General features: G+C 45.8%; 1 protein-coding gene across 2 annotated transcripts in view; it reads left to right on the top strand.

Annotated features, from left to right (window-relative positions):
* Positions 1-26,004, top strand: part of ZFYVE16 (zinc finger FYVE-type containing 16) — a 429,022-nt gene that overhangs the window by 281,619 nt on the left and 121,399 nt on the right. For both annotated transcript variants that reach the window (XM_069224433.1, XM_069224442.1), the window contains 2 exons: positions 2,761-2,985; positions 22,098-22,180. In XM_069224433.1, coding sequence (XP_069080534.1) covers positions 2,761-2,985; positions 22,098-22,180 — 308 coding nt within the window. The remainder of the gene's footprint in view (positions 1-2,760; positions 2,986-22,097; positions 22,181-26,004) is intronic.

Below are 26,004 nucleotides of genomic sequence, written 5' to 3' on the forward strand. Positions count from 1 at the left end.
GTGTTTGACAGACTCCCAGACCCTATACTCTTATGGCTACCCTGCACTTACAATGTCTAAGGTTTTGCTTAGACACTGTAGAGGCATAGTGCTTATGCACATATGCCCTCACCTGTGGTATAGTGCACCCTGCCTTAGGGCTGGAAGGCCTGCTAGAGGGGTGACTTACCTATGCTACTGGCAGTGTGAGGTTGGCATGGCACTCTGAGGGGAGTGCTATGTCGACTGTCATTTTTCTCCCCACCAGCACACACAAGCTGGCAGGCAGTGAGTATGTGTTGAGTGAGGGGTCCCTAGGGTGGCATAAGACATGCTGCAGCCCTTAGAGACCTTCCCTGGCATCAGGGCCCTTGGTACCAGGAGTACCAGTTACAAGGGAGTTACCTGGGTGCCAGGGTTGTGCCAATTGTGGAGACAAAGGTACAGTATAGGGAAAGAACACTGGTGATGGGGCCTGGTTAGCAGGGTCCCAGCACACTTTCAAATCATAACTTGGCATCAGCAAAGGCAAAAAGTCAGTGGGTAACCATGCCAAGGAGGCATTTCCTTACAGTGTCTTCCAGCAATTGGTAGAACCTTGGCTCGATATTTTCACAACTGCTGAGAACTTGCATTGTCTGCACTGTTGCGCCTTTGAGTTCCCAAGGAGGATCTCTTGGAGACTTATTCCACCTAGAGTAGAGCATGGAACTCCAGTGTGTCCACCTGCCTCTGCTTGAGTTCCGATGTAGATCAGGAAGGAACATGTCGAAGTCATCTTAGTGACCAAGAGGAGAGTGTGGTACCCAGAACTTCCTGGGAATGGGTATCTGTCCTCCAATCAGGCTGCCACTCTAGATCGATCTAGTATTGCAGCAGGAGTCTAGGGTTTTGCAACCAGGTCTGCACAGTCTACACCGCCATGCCTGAAGATTGAGCTGTAGCACTTAACTGCATTTGATCTCTCTTCGAGAGTAGCGAATGTCATCCTTGCTCCCAGGCAGCCTTCTACAAAGTCTGGTTGCCCCAGGTGCTGGGACAGGTTTGTAGCCTGGAGTGGCACCTTCAATACAGACCATTCGCAGGCAAATGTATTGTTTGTTTTGTCTTTGGCCCAGCAAGGACTTGCAGTGCGCAACGGTCAAAGCTTATTTGTTGGCCTTTTCAGCCTTTTTGCGTTTGCTGGATCAGTCGTCTTTGTTGAAATCAATAGTTGTGATGAGTTTTCTTAAATGCCTAACTTGTATGTTTCCCTTAACCTTTCGTGATGTCACAATGCCATAATAATTTTGACATTTTTCTCACATGCACCCCTTTTAAGCCAATACACAGCTGCATATTAGGTCTGCTAATTAGGTCTTCTGACTGTAAAGACTGTCTTTTTTGTTCCGATGACGTCAGCTCATCACACGTGTGGGCTTCAGGCTCTTTCAGTCTAGCTTCCCTATCACATCTTTTTTCCAAAAAGACTGGTGTTGAGGACTAGAGCAACCTTTCTGCCAAAGGTTATGGCTCCTTTTCATGTATAACTGTCCATCACCCCTCCGACGTCCATCCACTGAAAATGGTGGAGAGATGCCATTGTTTGGACCCCAATAGTATTGAGTTTTTACATTTGCCAAACGAAAGACCATTAGGTGAAGGATCTTGTCAAAATGTATAGTTAGCTGCATTAAGTTCTGCTATGTATTGGTTAAGAAACAGCTTCAAGAAGATCTGACTGCTCATTCCACCAGAGCCAAGGCTGCTCCCTCTGTGTTGGCAACGGGTGTCTGTCAGATATAACATGAGCATCAGTCCACATGTTCTCAAAGCAATAGTGCATCAAGATCCAGGTTCAACTAGAAGGGCATTTTATCCATTCTGCCCTGCAGGATGGCTTGATCCGAACCTTTCCGTAGGCTCACCACCTTTGGAGGTACTGTGTTGGCATAGTTTCAGAAAGTGAGGAATTTGTGGCTAGAACTATCCATCAGAAGAACAAGTTACTTATCTTTGGTAACACAGTTTATCCTAGATACTCACTCTAACCCCAAAATCCGCACTACTCTTCTATCTTCCTGTTCTGTGGAATGGTATTTTTCTTTGTCCAAAGAGGTCAAAATTAAAGATCAGCACACTTGGAACAGCTAATAATTTTTGGTCTCCAAGGACATAGACAGCGTCAAGAAATAAATCAATATCAGCACACTGGAGTGGTGCTTGTGTGGCTACAACTGTCATTTCAGGGAGGAATGAGGCAGACACAGAGCCACCCGACAACCTCTCGGAGTGTGGAGGCTTGTTGCAAAAATCTTCAGGATCCCATCTTGTGCCTGGGGATATTCGCAAGGTGAAGAATCTGCTTTTAGATAGAGAATCCACCATTAAAAAAAAAGCTTTACCAAGGGTAAGTAACTTATTTGTTGCAATTGTTTTGCAGCTTAAATGAAGAAAAACAAGTTTAACTTTTCAAGTAATATACAATGCAGGATATGCACTTTATGTGACTTTAGAAAAATGTAAGTAACAAAATATCGGCTACTGCCAAATATTTTTCCAGGTTTTTCCAAAAAGTAGATGGTTAATTTCTGTACATTTGGAGCACTGAAAAGTACAATTTGAGATGAAGTTTTATGTAACTGCTTCTCACTTAGTACTCTTGGAAAAATAAGAGTGCTGTAGAAACACTACATTGCCGTCCTGAATAACAAAAAATTGTTGTGTAGCTAGCTAACTATGTGACATTTTGCAGTTTATCCTCATGTAATTTTTATTTTTTTATTTTTTTATTATATAAAGGAAAATACATCAACAATTTGGAGAATGTTACCTTTAATGAAAGCTTTCTCGATAGCAAGGAACATGGAGGATTTCTTTTTATAGCACCGACTTTTCAAAATCTCAGTGAACTTCCATTGCCAAATACTCCTTTCCTATGTGGAATTCTCATTCATAAAATGGAGGTGCCGTGGGCAAAGGTTTTTCCAATTCGTGTAATGTTAAGATTAGGCGCAGAGTATGGTGGTAAGTTTGAACTTGTCATTTTTTTAAATGTATAAGTTCATGTACATTATTTTAATAATAGTGATGGCTTTCTCTAAGCTCCTTATGTTAGCATAGCCATCCTTTGCATCCACAATATGTTGCTATTTTGTTTTATATTGATGAATTTCCTTCTACTCAGTGTTACCAACATTGAACAAAAAGATCAATCATTGTTTGTCCATCTTTCATTGTAATTACCTTTTTCCCAACATACTAAACTATATAAATGAGAAATATTGAAAGGAATTAAATTATTGTATCGTAAGAAGCTCACAAGTTGTTTAGATAGCTAAAGGGCAACAATAGAAAATGCTACAATGATCTAAAAAATTAGACCACATACGGCTCTTAAATGTAATGGTAGTGAACCTTCACAATCAAAGGAGGTAGTTGTGGAATTAGGTTGAGGAGAGTAAGCTTAGCAGTAGGACTGGCGAAGCCCATGCAAAGGATAATCAGATTTGAGTGAGTCATAGACAGCCATTGCTATGATACAGTACCAAGCTTTTAAAATAAGCATGTCTATGTGTACAGCTGCAAATAGATCAAGATGTGCAATCTTTGAACAGTTCTTCAAAAGTTTCTCTGTGACAGGATAGAATGGTGACCCTTTATTTTCACAGTTATACTCTTTGCCTAGTAGTGTTACCTTTTTTATGCGATTAGTGTTCGGTATTTGAAGGAGATTGCTCATATTCACAGAGAAAGAATATCTGAGTCTGTATGGTACTGTTACATCGCCACTAATCCCCAATATGTGAATATAAACCAGGCTAATCAGCTGTCTAATTAAGCCTCCTTTAACTACATAGCTAAACAATAACCAGTTTTGAAAGCTCTCAAAAACTGTTGAAGGAACAAAGTCCTTGTGTAGAAATGTAACCACCTCAAACTCATTTAATAGTTGGAGGTTAAGAATCTGGTGTTTAATTTGCAATAGTAGAGCCCCCCCCCTGATAGTGGGTAACGTGTTATGTTGTCACTTTCACCTCCAAGCCCATAAGCCATGGACAGTCTTACAGAAGCATTTCCACATGTTCCTCCACAAGCCTTAAACAAGCATTTGCAATGCAATAGGTCTCGCATTTGTGAGAGTTGGAGCTTTTACATAGGTAAAACAGTGTCTTTTACCTATGTGATTTGGTTTGGAGTGTAGTGGATGTATGTGGTGAGGAGTGGAATTATGTGAGTTGAATTGGAATTGTTAGTTGTGAAATTGTGTGGTTTGTAGTGAATTTGTGTAGTGGAATTATGTGTCATGATGAATAGATAGGGGTGAGAGCTGCACAGAATAGATAAAATGGAAGATAGAGAGGGATAGGTAGTTTGTGCACGAAGTGGTGAATGAACTCGAGACAGGGGAGAGCAGAAAGAGTGTCTGAGAAAGAAGTGGACAGCAGGCTAAAGAAGTATAAAGAGGGAGCATCTGTGATCTGTGTATGCAGAAGCCACCCGAAGAAGGGGAGGAGAGTGTGGGTTTGAGGGATGGAAAGCTTGAAAAGGCATGATACTGTGCTCGAAGACCTGAAGTGAGCCATACGAGAGAGGCTGGAAGACTGTGAGACCGAGAGAGAGGGATGAGAGAGTACGCGATAGAGCGAGAGAGAGTGGGATGAATGGGATGGGCTCCTGAGGGGTGGGGAGGTGAGAGGTGGATTAGTGCACAGTTTGAGGAGGTGCAAGGCGGTAGCATATGTGAGCGGGTATTATTGAAAGGAGATAGGCAGTGGGAGGGACGGATGAGAGGGGCAGTGGGATTGCAAGATGAGGGAGGTAGTAGGAGTGGGAGAGAGAGGAGAGGGGCAGTGGGTGTGTTGTGGAGAGATGACCGAGTTGGTGAAAGTGCGAGTGAGAGATGGATTGTATTGGAATAATTTGTTGTGGAATTGAATGGCGTGGAATTGTGTAATGGAAATATGTGGCATGGTGTGTTGTAGAATTATATGGATAGTAATTAAATGGTATCAAGTGTAATAGAATTATGTAGAGTGAGTTTGTGAGCTATGAAGTTAATTATGTGAAATGGTATTGTGTGTTGTATATTGACATGTTGTGGAGTTGTATTATGTGGTGTGCTGTTACATTTTGTGGCACAATGAGGAAAACTGTTGTGGATTGGAGGTATGTGGTATGTTGGGGACTAGTGTTTTGTCGTTATGTGGTTTGGTGTGGAATTATGTGGTGTTTATTGGAAATGTGTGGAGCTGAATTGAGTGGTGTGGAACTGTATGGCTTTGCCTGAACCTATGTTTATTGAAAATATGTTTTGTGGAGTGTATTAATATTGATTTCTGGTATGTGGCACATAGTGCATTTATGTGGGGTGTATTTATGTTGTATTGAGTATAGTGTAATTATGTGATGTGTAATTATGTGGCACTGAGTGGTATAATGTGGATTGTATTTATGTTGTGTGGTGCAGAATTGTGTGGTTTGGAATTGTGTGGAGTTATGTTGCATGATTTGGAGTGGTATGTGGCATGGTGAGGAGTAGTTATTATATGGTGGCTAATTATGTGATATTTTGTGAAGTAGAATTTATTTTGTGGAGTGTGTGTGTTTTGGATTTGAGTGGATCTAGGTGTATTGTATATATGTGGGGTGAACTGTAGCTTGGAGTATAATTATGTGTAGTGGAATTACCTGGAGTTGAATTGCATTGTGTGGAGTGTAATTATATGTTGTGGACTGGAGTGGAGTTACGTAGCTGAGTGTTTTGTGAAGTGGCGTTTGTGGCATGGAGGAGAGTTGAATTATGTGGATTTTATTTTATTGGTTTGTAATTCTGTGGCATGTAGTGGAATGATGTGGAGGGTAAGTGTGTGTAGTTGAATTGTGTGGCATGGTATTATGAGATGTGAAAATGTGCTGTGTGTAGTGGCTGTATGTGGCATGGATTTGTGTGTTTATGTAGATAGAGGAAGCGAGAGAGTGAATTAGTGAATCTGAGAGTCTGTAACATTTGCCCATTGCCCCAGATATGCCCTCATCTGCGACTTCTCCTCTGCTGCATGCTTCTTCTTCCCAGGCTGCATTATGATAAACACTAGGAAGGGTATGTGAGTTGTTCGGAGGCCGTTTGACCTTAAGGATGTTAATAGATGTATACCACAAAAAGGACCAACCCATGCCTTTACCTTAAATCAGGCTTAAGTAATATGCCAGGACTATAGGAGAGTCTGCACTATAAAAAAGATTTGTAAATAGTTTGTTAACATCAAGCTCCTCTAACTGCAGTCAACCTATGGATCAGGAAACAGATGTGATGTGAGCCACCAACGCAAAGTACTAGAGACTGTATCACAGTAAGAGCTGCTCACCACGGACACCATCGCTGAGAGAGGGAAAATTAATAAAAAGGGGGCCGAAAGGTACTTTGAAGAATAAAAATATGTAAAAATGACTTGCATTTGACCGGCGGGTGAGTAATTTGTGCAGCCAGAGACTCCTTCACTCCAAGGGAGATTCCTTCTTGCTTCTTGGGCAGACTGAAGACTTGTCGCCCTCAGAGTATGCGCAGCCAGGGAAATGTTGCAGTTGCTTGAAGGAGCCAGAGAAACAAGTTTACACAGCATAGTCATCACTGGACTTGCAGATTGTAGGTTCATGAAGGGTCCAGTTGCAGTTCTGGTGGCCAGAAGATGAAGTAAACTATGCAGAGGAGTCCTGCTGGAATCTTGCATGTCAAATCTGAAGACTGACCCTGGAGGGAGACCCTAACTGGCCCAGGAAGGGGGATTGGTCGCCTTGCAGGGTGACCACCTATCAGGACGGGACTGTGACGTCACCTGCCTGACCTGCCCCCTCAGATACTCCAAGGGGCCTCTGCCCACCTTGGGGTCAAGATGGCAGACTCAAGTGGCCACCTAAAAGAGCTCTGGGCACCACCCCTGGGGTGGTGATGGATAGGGGAGTGTTCACTTCCCTTTCCATTGTCCATTTTTGTGCCGGAGCTGGTGCAAACCGGTTTATGCAAGTAGGGCACCAAATGTGCCCTTCAGAGCATACCGGTGGCTACCCCTCCCAAGCCATGAAACACCTATTTCCAAAGGGAGAGGGTGTTGCCTTCCTCGCCCAAGGGAAACCTTTTGTTCTGCCTTCCTCTGCTTGAGCAGGCTAAGCAGCAGGAGGGCAGATACCGGACTGTGGGGGAGCAGCCGCGCAGGCTGCCCGGAAAACCCCAGAAGACTGGTAGAAGAAATGCTGGGAATCCTCTAAGGAGACCCCAAAGTGGGTGGAATCATAGAACCAATACTGGCAACAGTAGTGGGGTATGATTCCAACATGTTTGATACCAAACATGCCCAGGTTCAGAGTTACCATTATGAAGTTGGACACAGATGACACAGTTGACCTTTATCCAGTACACGGGTAAAATGGCTTCCCCGCACTTATGAAGCCCAGGAAAATGGGGCTGGAGTTCGTAGAGGCACCTCTGCTTATGGATGGGTGCCTGCACACTCAGGTACTTGCAACCTGCCCTCTGGACTAGGAGGGCCTGTCATAGGGGTGACTCACAGTGACCTGGTGCATTGACCTGTAGTAAAAGGGTACATGCACCTTTTCACGCAGGCTGCAAAGGCAGGCCTACATACACATTTTACTTGGGCTCCCATTGGTGGCATACTACATCCTGAGTATCCCCTGGTGCCCCAATTCCATATATTAGGGACTTACATAGGGGCACCAGTATGCCAGTTGTTGGGTGTACTAAGTCCTAAGCAAACACATTTAGAAGGAGAGAGCACCGTCACTAGGGTCCTGGTTAGAAGTATCAGAGTGAACACAGTCAAAACACACTGACAGCAGGCAAAAAGTGGGGGTAACCCTGACAAAAAGAAGGAACTTTACTACACATGCCAAACAAACTTATGTACGGTACACCGCTCCTCTCTCACTCTTGGTAAAAAAGCACATAAATTACAAACTCCATGAATACAGAAAGCCTTGCTATACAAATAAAGCACCAGATTAATGTATCTGATGGGGCGATAAGGCAGAGCAGAGTCGACGACAAACAATCCACAAAATACTTAAATTAAAAGCAGAACATAAATTCGACAATGTAAAAACAATGTTTTTTTAAAAAAAAGTTTTTTTAACAATCAACATCAACTTGGAAAATCCTTGGTAAATAAATAAATCACATTGTAAAAAAACAAACAGGGTCCCACCAATCCCAGCACAGAACCTACATCGAATAATACTGTCTGATCAAGGGCCAACCTGATGACGTCAGACGGATGCGTACATGTCTCTGCAGCAGGCACTCAACCTAATTAGGAACCATATCCTTGGTAAACTCTAAGCTTCTTTTGCAGATCACCACCTTATGCAAATTTCTCACACGTTGATCTCAAATATCTGCATGGGTCGGGTTCTCCTGTGTCTGTGTTGGGCACCCTCTACCATGGCTTCAGTGTCTTGACGTACAGATAGTAGCTGGGCTTCGTAGCGCCCCACCAAATGCCAGCATTACCTCGCCAGATTCACGATCCCTACAATAAAAGGCACTGAACGCAGCCCTGGGTATTAAATGTCAGTGGACATAATGAAATAACAGCAGCGACTGACTGCTGTAATTGAAACTGTAATTATTGTGATGCGCCGCCCTTTGGCCTCCGTAAATACCTGGATCTCTGAGCAGGTATCTTACCGTCACCCCCCTGCGCTCTCAAACACAAGGCTGATGGGTAGGGAGGAGGGGACATGTTTTATATAGCGCTTACAATCCCTGACAAGTCGTATTGTCTAGAGGGTGTTTTTTCCCTTCAAAAGCAATTAATCGAATATATACAAAAGGGTGCAAGGGCTGCCGTTTAACCCTTTGTGGGCCATGCTTCACCCAGGAGACCTTGACGCCAGCACATCTGACAACATTTACAAAAAATTACAGGTGCCTTTCCCAAGTCTCACCAGTCCAGTTACACCAGAAGGTGGTTGACATCTTAGTTGGCAGTATATATTCTCACTACACCCACACACAAGCATGCCAGTGGTGACAGCCAAGAAAAAACTTATGTGCCAAGAACGAGGGCATTTATGGGCGATGGCACTCCACACCCTTCCTGCTACGAGTGCAACACCACACCGAAACCTCGACCTGTAAAGTGGGCCTCTTGTTCAGAAGGATACGTCACACGGGGCTCTGGTGCACAAGCACTTGCCAGGCAAGATACATGTGCCAAGGGTCCAGCCTCAGAAGGCACCAAGATGCCCCTACAACCAGCAAAAATGACCCACGTACACATGGGGGGGGGGGAGGAAACAATAAAAATTTAAACTAATTTTTTTCTAAATTGGACTCAGTCCCTTACGTAAAATAAAGAGAATCTAAATTGTAAATGAGATGTAATTACCTTGACAAGGTTAAGATGGATGCACGCGTAGTGCTGCGCTACAATGCACTCTGTGCAATAAAAACAAGGTAACTGACAAACAGGGCCCTGTATAGGTTAACTATGGCAGTCTTACCTTGCCGTAGAGCTCAGAAGCGGACATCACAACACCATGTGCCCTCTCCTCATTGGGTGAAGTGGATGGAAGGAGATTTAAGAAGGTGGTGTCCGCAAGAAGCTTCTAGACCCAGCTCATAGCAGTGAGGCATGTCTTGAACCCCAGTGAGGGCTCTCCTGAGCCCTGCTCCTCGCAACAAGGCATGTCCTGAACCCAGTGAGCCCAACCTGAAGGCCAGCTCTTTGCAATGAAGCCCACCCGCCCCTGGTCCTCACAGAAAGGTCCACCCCATCGCTTTAGAGCAGCACTTTGCCGGTGTCTGGCCTGGAGGCGCCGGACACCTGTGGACAATCAGTGATTAACAGATGCCGCTCATGTAAACAACCACAATGGGGCGTCAAAGAAAGGACCGCAAAGAGTGTGAGAAGGGCTGAAGCCGGGAGGGTAGTTGAGGGACGGTAAATTCGATCACTTTGAATTTCGAGAGAAGTCCACAATTTACAGCCCTGAAAAGGTCATAGGTGGTGAAAACAGAGCCAATCAGGGGAAATACTCTTTCAGATGTAAACGAGCAGGACACAAAGGGAAAAAGAAAAGTCCCCTAAAGACCAGCTAAACAGGGAAGAGCCTAATTATACAGTAGTTGGTCCCTGCTCCCAAAGAGAAAAGGGAGGGATTAACAGGCATGACTGACCAATAGCACAGAAGGATTTTTAAATGACACTGAACCAAGCAAATTAAATTGCTTTAAGCCCACAGTAAGTAGTATCCTAAAGCACACAAGTGGCTGTATGCTTACACTTGATTAAAAATGGGGTTCTCGCACTCTTTTGTCTCGGGTGTAAAAAAAAAACCAGAGCTTTGACAAACCTCAAGGACCTAATATATGTAATATAAATGAATGAGCAAAGTCATTCCTCTGTTGTCTCAGTTCAGTCATATTCAGTACTTGAGTAGAATTCACTATCTTCTATGGAGCCTTCACTGAATCTATAACCTTTTAAGTAGCTTTTTCTACCTTGTTTTGCAAGGGAACAGCTGGGAAGTGAATCATTCCTTTATATTCCTTTGACTTGTTTGTTTCACTGTTGGGTGACCCAGTCACTATTACTTGGCAGCAATCCTTAATTTAAGGAAAGAAAAAAAAAAAGGAAGGTGCCCGAGTTTTTCTTACGCTGCCCTTCCACCACTGGTGCCACCTTCTACCTACATAGACAGTGCATAAAGCTCGATCACAGGTATCCTGCAGATTTTTATGCCGTCTTTAGCTGTCTTGCCTTCATCACTGTCCCTTATTTTCTTTTATCTACTTTTCCCCAATTTTCTTTTGCTTTTTGTTATCCTTCTGTTACACATAGAGGAGGGACCTTGGTGACATTTTACTGGGTGAGTAATAATTGAGGCTTTGTGGAGAGTGCATGGCAATGAAAAGATCAGTAACCATGGCAGTAGAGTGTTAGATATTTCCTAATTATTATGCTCCATATGCTTTTTTGATTGATTGATTGATTGCTCAGATAGCTCGGCAATGCACTTTACGCAGGAACCACGGCCAAGCTCCAGAAAAGACTGCAACGCATACAGAATGCCTCCACACGCCTCATCCTGAACATCCCTCGTCACAGCCACATCACAACCCACCTCAGAGACTGGCACTGACTCCCCGTCAACAATAGAATCACGTTCAAACTCCTCACCCACGCTCCCAAGGCACTGCACAACACCGGACCAGAATACCTCAAAAGACGGCTCTCCTACACCCAGATCCGACAGCTTCGCTCTGCTGACCTTGCCCTCGCCACCATCCCACGCATCCACGGAATGACTGCAGATTGTTCTCCCACCTCGCCGCCAAGATGTGGAACACTCTTCCCACCCTCCTGCGACAGACACAAGACCTACTTACCTTCAGGAGATATTTCAAGACTTGGCTGTTCGAGCAGTAGCAGCCCTCCCCAAGCGCATTGACACCTCACGGGTGAGTGGTGCGCTTTACAAATGCGTTGATTAATTGATTGAGTTGAAAGTGGGGCTATCACAGACCAGAACTGACAGGAAAGGAAAGCAAAGCAAACAGTATCACACATGTTTACTCTGACAGCCCAACACGGGCAGCTACATCTTAGAAACTGGTCAACAATTTGTAATATTGAGAAAAACTACTGTTACTTTATTGGGTATCACTTCTGATTCTGACACACACCACAAACAGAATCGTCTCTTGCTAATTCAATAGGCGTTGTCATCAGCCAGTTGACTGTTGTTAATTTTTTGAACAGCAAAAAGGAATACATGCTGAGTCGACAAAACAATAACTAACCACTGTGGTGGTTAATCATCTTAACTAAATCTAGATTTCAGCTTCCCACCTTTAAACCTGGTCAGTGCCCCTTCTCATTAGCCTTTACTTCCTGTGCCAAAGCTCTTTCCCTCCTGAGATCTAACCTTACTTCCTTTTTGAACTGTACCACCTCTTTCCATGCCTTGGTTAATTCCACCCTTCTCCTGATGATGACCATTTAATGTGGTATGAATCGAAATGCTGTTGACAGCTATCCGGCTGAGAGATTTGTTTAGTTGTTTCTGTCATTTTTGTTTTTAGTGTGATTATCTTATTGCGGTGCCTTATCAACCTAATGAGCCCTCTGTTCACACTACACTGAACACTTATGTGTTTGTGCTGCTTATAAATATACATGATTAAAAGACGTTTTTATATAAAGTGAATTTTTTGATCATTTGTTGACTAATTTCGCCATACATTTTTGGTATTGCATAAAGCATGAATGATGTTTTTTAAGGACGCCTACTAGGACACGGTTGAATGTGAATGTTTGATACCCTTGCCCTTTTGGGTCTTCTGGTTGCGCCTGCAGTTAACATTGTAGAAGGAATATATGCGGTTGACAAACCTCATATCAGTATTTCGGCGAAAGATGTAGATAGGCATAGAGTTAAAGCAAACTTTCCCAGAATTCCCTTGCTGCCACTGTACTGTACATGACCTGTGCTGCAGTTGCTCACACCTCAGCTGTGAAAATAGACAGACAGTCTGAGCTGCACTTTGCAGTGTTTGTATGTTGCTAAACAGCATGTCCATGTCATTTTACAGTGAGGTCCTGCAGATCGGCACCCGCAGGAAAGATATAGAAACTCCCAGTCCTGAAAATAAGTGGCGGTGGGACCCACTGGCACAATTTAACTACTCCTGGCCAGTACCTCCAATAGTGACAATTGTTACTACTGGTTTGCATGACCTCAGGTGCTATTGCACACCATTTGGCTCTCCAAGTTCTTTCCTGTATACACTTGTTTCCCTATTACAGACCAACTTTGGGCATCCAGTGGGTGCTCGCACCTATTTTTTCGATACAGGTGTGACCAGCCAGAACGAGTTGGTAGTGATAAAGGACATGAGAAAGTTCAAGTCGAGCAGTTGAACCTCCATGTACTCCAAGGTTAGTGTTTCATAAAAAGAATGCTAGTGCTGGAAGTGTTGTGGCACCTAAGGTTATTACCCTGGGTGTACCAAACTTCATAACCTTTTTCCACTTAGCGTCACCATTTTCAACTAACATGCATATTCACAGGACCTGTTGAACCCAGTAGGGTTTAGTTTGTGTTTCTTTTGAATCATATATCACAGAAGGACCAGAATCAGGTCAACCATCCTCTACCAAGCACCTCATATGAAAATGCCCCTCCCAGCTGTCTCTCATAACTTGACTGGTTTAAACACATCCTTTTTTAAAGCTTTATTTGCAGTTTTTTGGCAAAATTACAACACAAAGATCAAAGCCATACTCATCATAATAACAAAGGCACTGATGTGCATATCCATTTGTGATCTAGCCAGTCCAGCACAGGGCAAAGGAAAAAAAACTAAATACAAAGCAATAGAAACGCAAGATGAATAAAATGATACACCGGAGCAGAGAATTTATGAAATTATATATGACCTGCAAAGAAAAAATAGAAGAAAACAATTATATAAGGACAGACATCCAGAGATCGCCACTCCCAGCAACTGGCACCAATGAGAAAGTTTTAGGCCACATTATCGGTCACTGTAGTGGGTAACGCTAATAGATAACCATGCAGTGGCTGCCATATATCCTAGGGGCGAGAGGTATGAGGTTGCAAAGAGCCAAAAAGTAGTACAGATCTTAGAGCCAGAACGATACAGTAGGAACCGTTGTGGCCCCCCTTTGTAGCAAACTCTACCTTTTAGCAGTAAGGAGGGCAGTGGCAGTTTATCGTCATAGGCCCGGAGGGAGTGGTTTGACAAATCCCAACAGCGCCATTAATGGATCCAGTGCTAGCTTATGACCAATCATTTGAGATGGCACTTCATAAATATCTCCCCAATAGGTAGCTATCACCCTACAAGTCCAGGAGTGATGAAAGAAGTCTGCCTGATCAGCATGGCATTTAGGGAAGCAGTGCAGTCTGGTGGGGTCAAGCTTGGCAAGAGCCCGTAGGGTTGTGTATACCCTGTTGAGATATTTATAGTGGAGCAACCTATGCCAATGGTTACCAGAAACTAACTTAGTCTGTGTACAACAGCAGTACTAGGTTTTGTCAGGCAGTGGGACTCCTATTTCTCACTCCAAGGCCACCCCAGCCCTCTCTGCACCAGTGAGTCTTAATCGCTAGGAACCATAGTATAATTTTGAAAAAATATGACAACTATCTGGGGATATGATTACCAGTGTGAGTAGAATAAAATCTTTGCGTTCATGTAGATAATCTGGTAGTGTTTCATGTAACATGCCTGTAGGAAACTGGCACTTGTTGCAGTTGTCCCCCAACTTTTTGGCTGATATTAATGCTGACTTGACTAAGAGTGTGCTGGGATCCTGCTAACCAGGCCCCAGCACCAGTATTCGTTCCCTAAAAATTTACCATTGTTTCCACAATTGGCACACCTCTGGCACACAGGTAAGTCCCTTATAAATGGTACCAGTGGTGCCAAGGGACCTGTGACCAGGGAGGGCTCCTAGGGGCTGCAGCATGTGTTGTGCAACCCTAAGGGACCCCTCACCTAACACATGCACACTGCCATTGCAGATTATGTTTGTTGGTGGGGAGTAAAAGCCAAAGTCGAAATGGCATCCCCCTCAGGGCGCCATGCCCACAAAACACTGCCTGTGGCATAGGTAATTCACCCCTCTAGCCGGCCTTACTGCCCTAAGGCAGGTAGCACTATACCACAGGTGAGGGAATAGCTGCATGAGCAATATGCCCATACAGTGTCTAAGTCCATTCTTAGTCATTGTAAGTGCAGTGTGGCCATATTAAGTATATGGTCTGGGAGTTTGTCATTACAAACTCCACAGTTCCATAATGGCTACACTGAATACTCAAAAGATTGGTATCAAACTTCTCAGCATAATAAACCCCCACTGATGCCAGTGTGGGATTTATTAAAAAATGCAAACATAAGGCATGTTAGAGATGCCCCTGTATTTTACCCAATACTCTAGTATAGGGCTGACTGGTATGTCCCAGCCTGCCACTAGCAGACGAGTTTCTGACCCAGTGGGGTGAGGGCATTTGTGCTCTCTGGGGCCAGAAACAAAGCCTGCTCTGGGTGGAGGTGGTTCCACCTCACCCCTGCAGGAACTGTAACACCTGGTGGTGAGCCTCAAAGGCTCAGGCCTCGTGTTACAGTGCCCCAGGGCACTCCAGCTAGTGGAAATGCCCAACCCCCGGACAAAGCCTCACTTTTGGCAGCAAGTTTGGCTGGAAACTTAAGAAAAACAAGGAGGAGTGACCACTTCAGCTGGGACCAGCCTTAAGGTGTCCAGAGCTGAAGTGACCCCCTCCCTCTAGAATCCTCCATCTTGATTTGGGGGACAGAGACCAATAGGGATGGGAATGTGGCCCCTCCTCCCCAAAGGGAGTGGTCACAAGGAGGGTGTAGCCACCTTCAGGGAGAGTAGCTGTTGGCTACTGCCCTCTGACCTCTGTCACCCCCCTACATTTTATATTTAAGGGCTTCCATGAACCCAGCTCACCAGATCCTGGTGACCTACAAGAAGGAGGACTGCTAAGCTGAAACCCCCAGCACAGAAGAAGGAAAACAACAACTGCTTTGTCCCCAGCCCTACCTGCCTGTCTCCTTCTTCAAAGACCCTGCAAAAGATCAGCAATGCATCCAGTGGGACCAGCGACCTCTGCCCAACTCCAGAGGATGGCTCTGCACCCAAAAGGACCAAGACCGCCCTGTGACAGCGGCTCTGTCTAAAGAAACCTACAACCAAAGGCTCTCACCTCACTTCAGATGCGCGAGTCTTGACCCCTGTGCACCCGACGCCCACGGCCTGTGTCCAGGTGGTCCACCCAGCCAGAAGGGGTCCCTAGGCGATTGCGAGCAAGTGCCCACCCTGGGTTGACCTCTCCACCCTTCCACAACAACGCCTGCAGAGGGGATCCCATGGACCCCCCCGACCACGAAGCTCCGGACGAAGATATCTGACGCCCAAGAACACACTGCACCCGCAACCCCAGGCTTTGGAGAAACTGACCACCGGTGCCTCAACGTTCAGCAGGCGGCCCCTCTCCCTGTCCGACTGGTGGTGTGCCCGACACTCCCCCCCCCCCCCCCCCCCCCCTCCCCAAGACCTCGCCTGCAGCCTCTGAGTGCCCCACAGGGTCTCCTCATAGATCAGCGTTGGAAACCCGACATCCTGTTTGCACCCTGCACCCAGCCGCCCCTGTGCTGCTGAGGGTGTGTGTTTAGTGCCTACTTGTTGCCCCTCCAGTGCTCTTCTAATCCCCTCTCATCTGGCCTTCGGAGCTGTGGGGACTTACCTTCCGGCAGGCCTGATTCCGAGTACCCCCTGTCTCCATAGGAGCCCACGTTAAATTTGCTCCACTTTGACCTCTCCACCCAACCGGCCCTGTGTTGCTGGTGGTGGGTGTTTGTGGTTAACTTGAACCCCAGCCAGTGGAGTTCCTAAAACCCTGAAACTGTAAGCGTTGTACTTACCTGCAAAACGATCTGACATTTATTCTGAAAATTGTAGTGTCCATTTTTAAAAGAGATTATTGCCAATAATTCTAAAACTGTATTACCTACCTATTTCAAACCAAGTACTGTTGATAGCTGTGTGAAATACGAAAGTGTTAAGATAATTACCTGCAACTTGAATCTTGTGGTTCTAAAAATAAATTAAGAAAATATATTTTTGCTGAATAAAAACCATTGGTCTGGAGTTAAGTCATTGAGTGTGTGCTTCTTCTATTGTTTGTGTGTGTACAACAAATGCTTTGTACTACCCTCTGTTAAGTCTAACTGCTCGACCACACTACCACAAAAGAGAGCATTAGTACTATCTACTTTAGCCTTATTAAGCCTCCGTGGAACGCCTGGACGCTGTGCACACTATATCTCACTTTGATATAGTATGTACAGAGCCAGCTTCCTACAATGCTATACAGTCGATGCAATACAAGCCCATCCATGGGGGTGGTGTCCCCATTCTCATTCACAGCAGCGTGAGGCCTGAGCTCTTCATGTTCAAACACGTCTCCGGTGACCTGCAAGCTGAAGCAGGTGCTCCTGTGTAAGGGGGAGACACAGATTGTGAACAAGTGGGATATAAGGGGAATCAAGAATGTCACGTGTCTCAATAATTTGAACCATGCCCAACTAGAGGTAGCAAGAGTTTGTATTTCAGTTGGGTTACGTGGGAGCCCTTGCAGTAACATAGTAGATAGGGGAATATGGGGATGTTGAGCCCTCTCAGGCTTAAGAAAGGAAAGTCTAGCGTCCGGATGCTACTAATATTAGGCCTGCTCTATAAAAAAATTAAGCTGGAGATCCGGGACTCCAAACCTTCTCCTTTCATAAGTAAACGTAATAGTGTCCCATCAGACACGTGCACACCACCCGGCCCATATGAGCTGTACTGGTAACCCGCTCGGTAGCAAAGAAGCTGCCAGTTCTCACAATAGGAATATTTCAAAACAGATACTCAAATCTGGGCAGTACAACCATTTCAACAATAGCTATGCGCACAGCCATTCCCAGCAAGAGCTTAATCAAGCATTTCACCTGCATTTCAAGCATATCCAAGGCCGCCCCGTAATTTCAACAGATTACCTCAATGCAGTCTCGGTGGAAATAAATACCCATATATTTAGTGGAGTCTGAGCACCACTGCAGGGGGATTCGAGATTGCACGCTACTGTAGCACCACTCGATGCACACTAATGGTCAATACGAGTCCACACATTGTGTGGAGCAGAATAAAAAGTGTAGTCACGCCCATGAGGGCATCTGTGCGCCATACATCAACTAAATGTAGTGTCTCCAATAAATAGGTTAGGGTTTGCAAGGAGTGCAGTTTAGTGGCAAGAGGTAAACCAGTAGAGTCAGTCGGGCCGGCAGGTAATATTAAAATCACCTCCCATTATAATATAGTCAGTCTGATGTCGTTCAGCTTGCATGAGTACTTTGGCAAAAAAAAAAAATCAGTGATGTCAATATTGGGAACAAAGACATTTACTCTGTGCCTAGTAAGATAAATCAATACTTGTTTCCCTTTTCACTAAATCTTTAGACCACAAATATTCCATGTCATGCAAGTAAGCTTAAAAATGGGCACCTTATTTAAAGGTAATGTCGCAGTCCACCTTGTATGCATCGCACGTGCAGGTGAGATCTCACAGTCTGGCATGTCACAGTGCTTAACAACAAGTTGGCTTCAACAATACATAGAACAATTCCTTTTCCTAACCCATACCCCACCCACTCCAGCAATAACAAATGCTGGAATATTCACGATAGCCACGAAACAATAAAGAACATAATCTTAACGGTAAACACCTTGAGGAGGTGGCAACGGTCCATGAGACAAGCATGCAAGTTTACGAATCATCGGTGCAGTGGTCATGGAAGATGAGTCAAAATAAGATGGCATATTAAGTGCAAATATAAGTAAACAGACATCAACAGCACAAGAAAAGTGACACCAACATGCAATTAAACACCAAGTTAGCAATGCAAGTTAAATAGTCAAGTCGTGGGAGACCTTGGGGAGTTGGGCGCTGATCCAGTGGGAACGCCTGATTGTTGGGCACCCCCATGGCCGGGGACTTCTGGTCCAAGTTGCTTACAAAACTGCATCGCCTCAGCTGGGGTAGTAAAGAAACAGTGCTGGCCCCCACCTCCACACCCAGTCGTGCAGGGTGCAGCATCCCATATTTCAGGCCTCGTTTTTGAAGGATACATTTAACATTATTTAATTTGCAACAAGCCTCTTGAACTACAGGTGTATGGTCAGGGTAAAGGGATATCACTGAGCCTTGACAGTGCAGGGGGGGCTGTGTCCCGGTCCCTATAATTAAGTAGTCTAGCATTAATCTTCCTTGGGGGTGCACCTGAAGCCGGGCACGCTCCAAGGCAATGATGCCCCCTCTCGATTCTGAAGACGCCGGTAAAAGACTTCGGGTCGAATAGGTCCAACGGTAGTTGTTCCACAAATACATCCATCCTTCTAATGTTAGCGGATTCTGCTATACGGATGTTATTGCACCAAGAGTGTGTCTTCAAGTCCTCAATTTGAGCAGAAACGGTCTTCAGAATACATTCAACACGTTCAAGCACATTGACGTTCCTATCCTCCAGGTCAGAAATCCTGCCTTCTATGCCCTCAAATCTGGTGTTGCCAGTCAATATGCTCAGCCATATTGTCCGGGCGGCTTGATGGGGATCAGATTGAGTGTCTATCGCCTTGAATCCTACTTGTGACTGAGACATAATGACAGCAGAATCCCTGGAGTGCTGTGCTGGGCTCATGTTGGTCAACAGGGCCTTCGGCACTCTGAGGCGAAGAATGGTGACACCGAGTACGGGCAGTATCAATGTAGAGCTCCTTTTGTTTAGGGTCAGCTTGCCCCATAGCTGTTTAATTCATCTTTCAAGCAGCTAGGTCCAAATTAAATAGGCTGCAGCAATGCAAGTCAGCTGTTCAAGTGGGTAGTGGCACGCTCACTAGAGTGATGTTTATAAGACGCAGGCAAAAGGTGCGATGCCAGGGGAAACAGTTTGCTGTTCCATTCCAGTATCGGCAGAGCGCAGCACTCAGTGGTTAGCATGTAGGTAATGAGAGCCAATGGTTTAGCAGACAGTTGAGGCCATAGTAGTTTGACAGTCATGCAGTGTAGAGAGAGTGAAGCACATGCGGTGTCAAGTTCATGGATTTATCCGCTCATATGAAGTCTTCAGATCAGCAGGTCTCCTGGCCTTCAGTGTGGAATACAGTGTTGTGAAGGAGCCCAGTGTTGGACGCCAGCACATGCAGGTGAGTGTGTCTTTCCAGCTCAGGAGAGTCACGCAGCATAGGAAGCCAAAATCAAATTCCCTAGCTCCAGCCAGATTGCCCCTCCGAGCTCTGTATTGCGGCAGCTGCCTGCCATGTAAAGCCTCGGCAGGCCACGGAGTCAGCGATGCATGCATGTGGGAGGGAGGCACCGCTAGTCAATCAGTTTCCTGCCATCAGGCTGCGGTCACTGCCAGTGCAGGTTGGGCCGAGGGAGTGAGAGAAAGATAACCAAGGGGGCACCCTCACCAACAGGCCTCCATTGAAGCCTCTGAATCACACCAGTCCCCCGGCCAGTATCAGGTGCCAAGACGAAGCAGGGCCACAACCCATCCCCAGCAAGCTGCAACGCGTTGTTGCAGCACAAGCAGACGCTGAGTCCATGTCCTTCCCCCTCCCCCCATCCCCAGGCCCCACCGTCTGACTCACCCGTGGGTCCTGTCCCGGCGGGGCCTCCGAGGCCCTATCAGGCTGTGGTGCACCAGATCCCAGCAGACCACTCTGCATGCATGGCGTGCACAAGTCTCCCCGCGCCTCACCACTCAAATTGCCATGGCAGTGCAGGTTCTGTGCATTGCAGAACTGCTTATGGCTCAAAAGGAACAGGAGGATGTCCGATGATATTAGTTGGTGCAGGTGAGGCTCGAGAGCTTCCATGCCATGCGGCCACAGTTATCTTTTGGGTCAGTCATAGCCAGCTGGCTACAGTCTCCTGACTCCATAGCAAGCTCTGTTCCCTACATTTTCCTACAAATACATTTGGAAACCTTGCCTTCTTCTATGTCTTTTATTGTCAGGCGGCTCCTTTCTGCTCTAGCGCAGTACAGCCCCTGTCTAGTCAGAAGGGAGCAAATGCAGTTCTTCTCCCTTGGCCTCGACTTGGTACAAGCCTAATCCAAAGGGGAACAGCCTGACGTTGCCATGTCAGCTGAAGCTGCAGGACTGATCTGCATAACTGATCTGACATCCAGATGAATTCAGGGAGGCACTTTTCTTACACAATTAATTGAAGCAATGGTGTGAAGCCTGAGCCATTCAAAGGGGTACTATTTTTAGAATCCGTATCTCTACCCATCCAGAGCTTGACATATTTTCCCAGGTTTTTGCCCCAAGTACGGGAAGAGCCAGGAACTACCTAGTCAAAGAGTTCTGTATTGTGAGGGACAACAAGTGGATTCTGTAAGTGTGGTAGCTATGATATCTAGGCAGGTGCAAGTGTAGGGCAAAGGAGGCCACATAGGGGCTCACGGATCTGTATTGCCAATCTGTAGGCAGTGCGTCCAAGCACCAAAAACTGTTCGGTCAGTTCATTGTTGTCCAAACGAGCATTGCTGTGGCAGGGACTACATTTGGGTCTGCAGAAGAAGCTACATGAAAGATTATTCATCTTCAACTTCCACGTAGAAGTGTTTTTTTATTTTTTTATCTTCTACTGCACTCTTTGAATCCTAAGGAGGAAGACAAAGTGCAAAATGCAGTGGGGACTGAATGAATCCAGTTTATGGGTGTGGGGACATGTAATGAGATTTTGGGTGTGGGATTGTCCTTAGACTTCTCTCCCCGGATTATAGGTAAAAAAGCCACTGTCCCTCCTTGACATGTGTATTACCACCAACTTAGTTTTTTTGTTTTCTAATGGCATTGAGAGGACAGTACCATCCAGCCGTTCTTGGCGGGAGTTCTTTTTGGTCGCTCCCCCGCCTCAGTAGTGTCATTCTCTGCTGCTGTACAATAAAAACAGCATGGGGGATTCTCAAGTCTCCAAGATGTTGAGTCCCCTGGGGAAATCACAATCAATCAGAAAAGGTACTAGATGACAGCATAAGAATGGAGCCAGGAAGAGAAATATCATGTTATATTACCTCCAGGGCATTGTAGCAGGAAAGTTCCTTTGTGGTGAATGATGATCTGCATCTTGAAACAGTAATTAACTTTTCTAGTCCAATCCTATTATTTTATCTGTTAAAGGATATGTAGTTGAACCTCTTTAATGTCTTCAGAGTCAAAAGTTGTGTGATAATATTTTCTGTGATGTGATTGATGGGCAAAGAGCATGGTATCAATGTGTCTGGAGAAAAATTACTCTAGTGGTAGAAGGCTTATGTTCAGAAATAAATTTTTACATGTTCATTTCAGTTAGAGTTGGCTATGTCCAGCTTTTTATTGTCTCTAAAACCATGAAAGTTAACTTTTGTGCAGATGTATGTGCAATGAATCTCAGGCTAACAGAAATAGGCTTTGTATAGTGACTATATAATTTTGTGTTATTTAACTCAATTTAACTTTTTTCCCCTCTCTTGAAAGTTTACCCATCTCCTGTCGTAAGCATTCGGAACCGAAAGCCACTTTATGGAGAAATCGGCCATACAATTATGAACCTGCTAGCTGTGAGTAATTCACTGAACGTCATAAAATTGCACCCGTCGGTGTGTGTGCACTCTTTGACAGTCCTCTACAGCCCTTTTCTTTAGGGTATTGCTAGCTAATATTTCAGTTATTGTGGCTAATTTGGACTTCACCCGATGCTTGCAAAGTAACACTGCAGAAATGCGTTTGCATGAGGTGGTATTTTACAACATTTCTTTGTACTGTTTTGTTATTTCAAATGAACTAGAAATAAGTTTCAAGTTGTCCCACACAGTCGGCTCTTGAATTACCCTCGGACTGCGATAGTATTAAAATATGAAATGCAATGCATATGCAGAGCCACAAGGAACCAAATGTTTTTTGTTAATTTTACTGAAGACTTTTAATATTTCAATAGGCTATATGCCAAAACGGAGGTGTCGACTTGAGGTTATAAACCGCTTCCATAATTTTCAGGAAACAAGATAGACCCTTTACCATAATAAAATTTAAAGTAGCAAATTATCAGTTAGTGGGAAAAACAGCTTGCATTAATGCATCTCTTAGAGATTTCTAGCACCAGATTCCTTGCTTTAAAATATTCCCCATGCATCAGACCAGATCTGGAAGTTTTCGGGCAGTACCTTTGTGCGCTGGTAAGTGGCGTCGTCCACGTTGGAAGTGGCGTGCACAGTGCCTATATAGGTGGCGCACCAGCATATTGCCGTCAGTTCTTTTCTTTCTGTGCCATCAGTGCAGATCCTTTGTCCACCTTTTGGGCAGGTTTTTTTTTTTTTTTTTTTTTTACATTTTGTCAACTTATTTTGAGCTTTGACTCCCAGTGTGCGAGGGATGTCATCCCAAAAATGTGGGATTTAAACCTTGTGGTTTCTGTCGCAGGCAGATATCTGTGACAGACCCCCATCTGGTATGTTTCTGGAGCCCGGCAACGACTCTAAAGCCCTTCGAGGACTGCTGCGCGATGAACCTTAATACACTGCGGAAGTGATCCCTTAAGCTCCTGATCACTCTAGGTCACGTGGGAGATCCAAGGCCCATTTGCGGAGCCATTCCAGGTGCATATCATCGCACTCAAAGTAATCTGGTAAGTCCCACAAGAAGTTAAAGAGCTCTTTTACTTTGCCACATTAGTCCAAGTCATTGGATGAGATGCAGGAAATATGTCATCACTCTGGGTCAACTCTGCACCACTCTGAAATTCTCAGAGCTGAAGCCACCCCCACCCAGCTATGTGAGTTTTGTTAGGCAGTGCATTTTTGTCTGGGCTGACCACTCTGAACTGCCTTCAGGCCCCATGAGTTTGGCATGTGCCTCCACTGGATTTCCACTGGCGGGTCAACCCTCTGCACGAGGTGGGCCTCTTCGATTCGATGCTGGATCTGGATCAACTACAGTCCTGAGACCGTGACCTTCTCTGGAGCCAGTTCCAGTGACATCGTTCCTGGTATCGTCAACGTATCACTGCGGTACAGACCCCATCTTCATACCGGACTCTGATTTTGAGCCTGATAGGCGTTGCCCAGGGTCAGCTCCAGCACTGGCCCGAACTCGACCTTCCTATGATTGGAGAGGGTCTTAAGATACTTATGGCTACCAGAATTCTTTAGAGGAGCCCAAGGACAACTGGTATGAGGAACTGGTTGATGCCAGTGGTCTGTACACCTCCCCAGACACTGGCCTAGTCTCTCCTCCAAGTGTGGGTCCAGAGGAAGGGTATTCCTTTCCCATGGTGGTGAGGAGGGTGGCTGAGTTCCTGGACCTAAAGTTGCCTCCAGTGACAGTCGAGACAAACGTCTTGTCAGAGGTTCTTCCACTGGGATTCACCCCCAGAGAACCTCTCCTCCCTTTTAATGAAGTCATCACAGATGTACTGCTTAGGGAATTGGCCAAGCCTTGCATAACAGCTCCTCTGCATAGGACTATTGCCCTCCGCTGTCACGCTGCTCCTGAAGACCCAGCTTTCGTCACCCTAAAACCCACACCAGAGAGACTGATTGTCCGGACATCCACCTCTAAAGTTAACCCTGGTGTGTTCCCTACCCTCACCACCTAATAGGAAATCCAAAAGGCTGGATATCATTGGAAAGAGGATGTTCTCTTCCACCAGCTTTGTTCTGCGAACAGTGAACACCACGTGCCTCTTAGGCCGAAACACCCACACAGTTTGGGATTCAGTTTATCAAGTCTGCGCATCGTCTCAGAGGAGGCCCAATCCATCCTGACCCAGGCTATTGCTGATGGTGGGGACACAGCAAAGTTCACCATTCACTACATCTTGGATATGACCAACTAGCTAGGCAGAGGGATTGCGTTGTCAATAGCACTCAGATGTCATGGTTGGTTAAGATCTGCTGGCTTTTTGGAGGATGTCTTATGGACATGCCCTTCGATTGCACCCATCTCTGAGTAAATTTCACACAGGAGTCCTTTAAGGACTGCCGGGCCACTACCCTGTTGCTTAGTCTCTCCATGGCCCCACGCCAACCCCATTGTGCCTTTCATCCCTTCCATGACTACGGTAGGGGCTACCTGCCACGTCCATTTCCACCTAGCCACTAAGGCCTACAGGCTCCCCAGTCATTTTGTGGCCATGGATATGGCTCCCACAAACCATGTGGTCTCATAGGACAGCCAGCCAGAGGTCTACCCAGTCTGCCACCCTCATAGTAGCCTCAAAACCCCTTTAATTTCCCCTCTTACCATTACATACAACCAGCTGGCGGCAGGATCCGAAATCACCTTTACCACTAGCAGTCCATAAAAGCTCAAATATTTCATCCCTTTATTAGGGACCCCACAGCTCATACCACCATCCCCAACCCGGCTGATGGTGTCCCTGCTTCATTAAGAAGTACAGACCCATTGGACCAAATAAGCCGTTGAGTGGGTGCCAGCATCAGAAGTTGGCTGTTGAAGATGCAGTTGCCCCAGGCAGTCGTCTTCCACCTCCAGACTATGGCGGACATCCTCCATTACCCGGGATTAGCATCAGGATGTTGAAGTCTCAGATGCTTCCTTTCAATGGAGCCTTTCTGGACACTGAAGAGTTTCGGGCCTATTCTCCATAGCGCCGAGTCCAGGATATTCATGCTATGATTCTGATGTTTCAGACTCTATCCTGGATTTTGGTGAAACTGACTCCGAGGCTGCTGGGCCTCATAATCTCTTGCATCCTGCCGGTAATACATGCCTAATAGCATAGGTAAGCTCTGCAGTGGGGCCTGAAGTCCTGACTGTTGTGACCAATGTATAAAAAAAAAAGTTACATTTCGCACTTGTATAGCGCACTACTCACCCGTTAGGGTCTCAAGGCGCTGTACGCATACCGCTGTGGAACCCCTCCTGGCTTTTTCCCTGTGAGGCACCCACTCCTGGACAACCACCAGGATGAGGCCAGGCCTCCAAGCGCTGTGAGGGCCGTTGTGGTGATTAAGCAAGCTATTGCCCAGAGTTAGAGTGGGACCCACAAATTAGATTAGGCACCGAGGCGAGAATTGTCTGGTCCAAGGGAATTGAGCCCAAGACCCGCCGAGGCGGGAATTGAACCCTGGTCCCGGGCCAGATCTTGCATCGGGGTCTGCCGCTCTAACCATTGTGCCACACTTATCCACACCTTCTGGGTTTGGAGCAGCTATCTGGGAAAGGTGGAGATCAGCAGACTCTGTTCTCCTGGCGCTGACTCTGCTCCAAATAAACCTGTTGAAGTTGAGAGCTGTGTCCCTGGCATTGAAAGCCTTTCTTCCTTCTAGCCAGGAAAGACTAGTTCTGTTGTTCAGACAACACTACTGCAATGTGGTATTGAAACAAACAGGCCGGTGGGGTCATGGACCCTGCATCAGGAGGC

The sequence above is a fragment of the Pleurodeles waltl genome, chromosome 1_1 (assembly GCF_031143425.1).
Source record: "Pleurodeles waltl isolate 20211129_DDA chromosome 1_1, aPleWal1.hap1.20221129, whole genome shotgun sequence".
In the NCBI taxonomy this organism is placed as follows: domain Eukaryota; kingdom Metazoa; phylum Chordata; class Amphibia; order Caudata; family Salamandridae; genus Pleurodeles; species Pleurodeles waltl.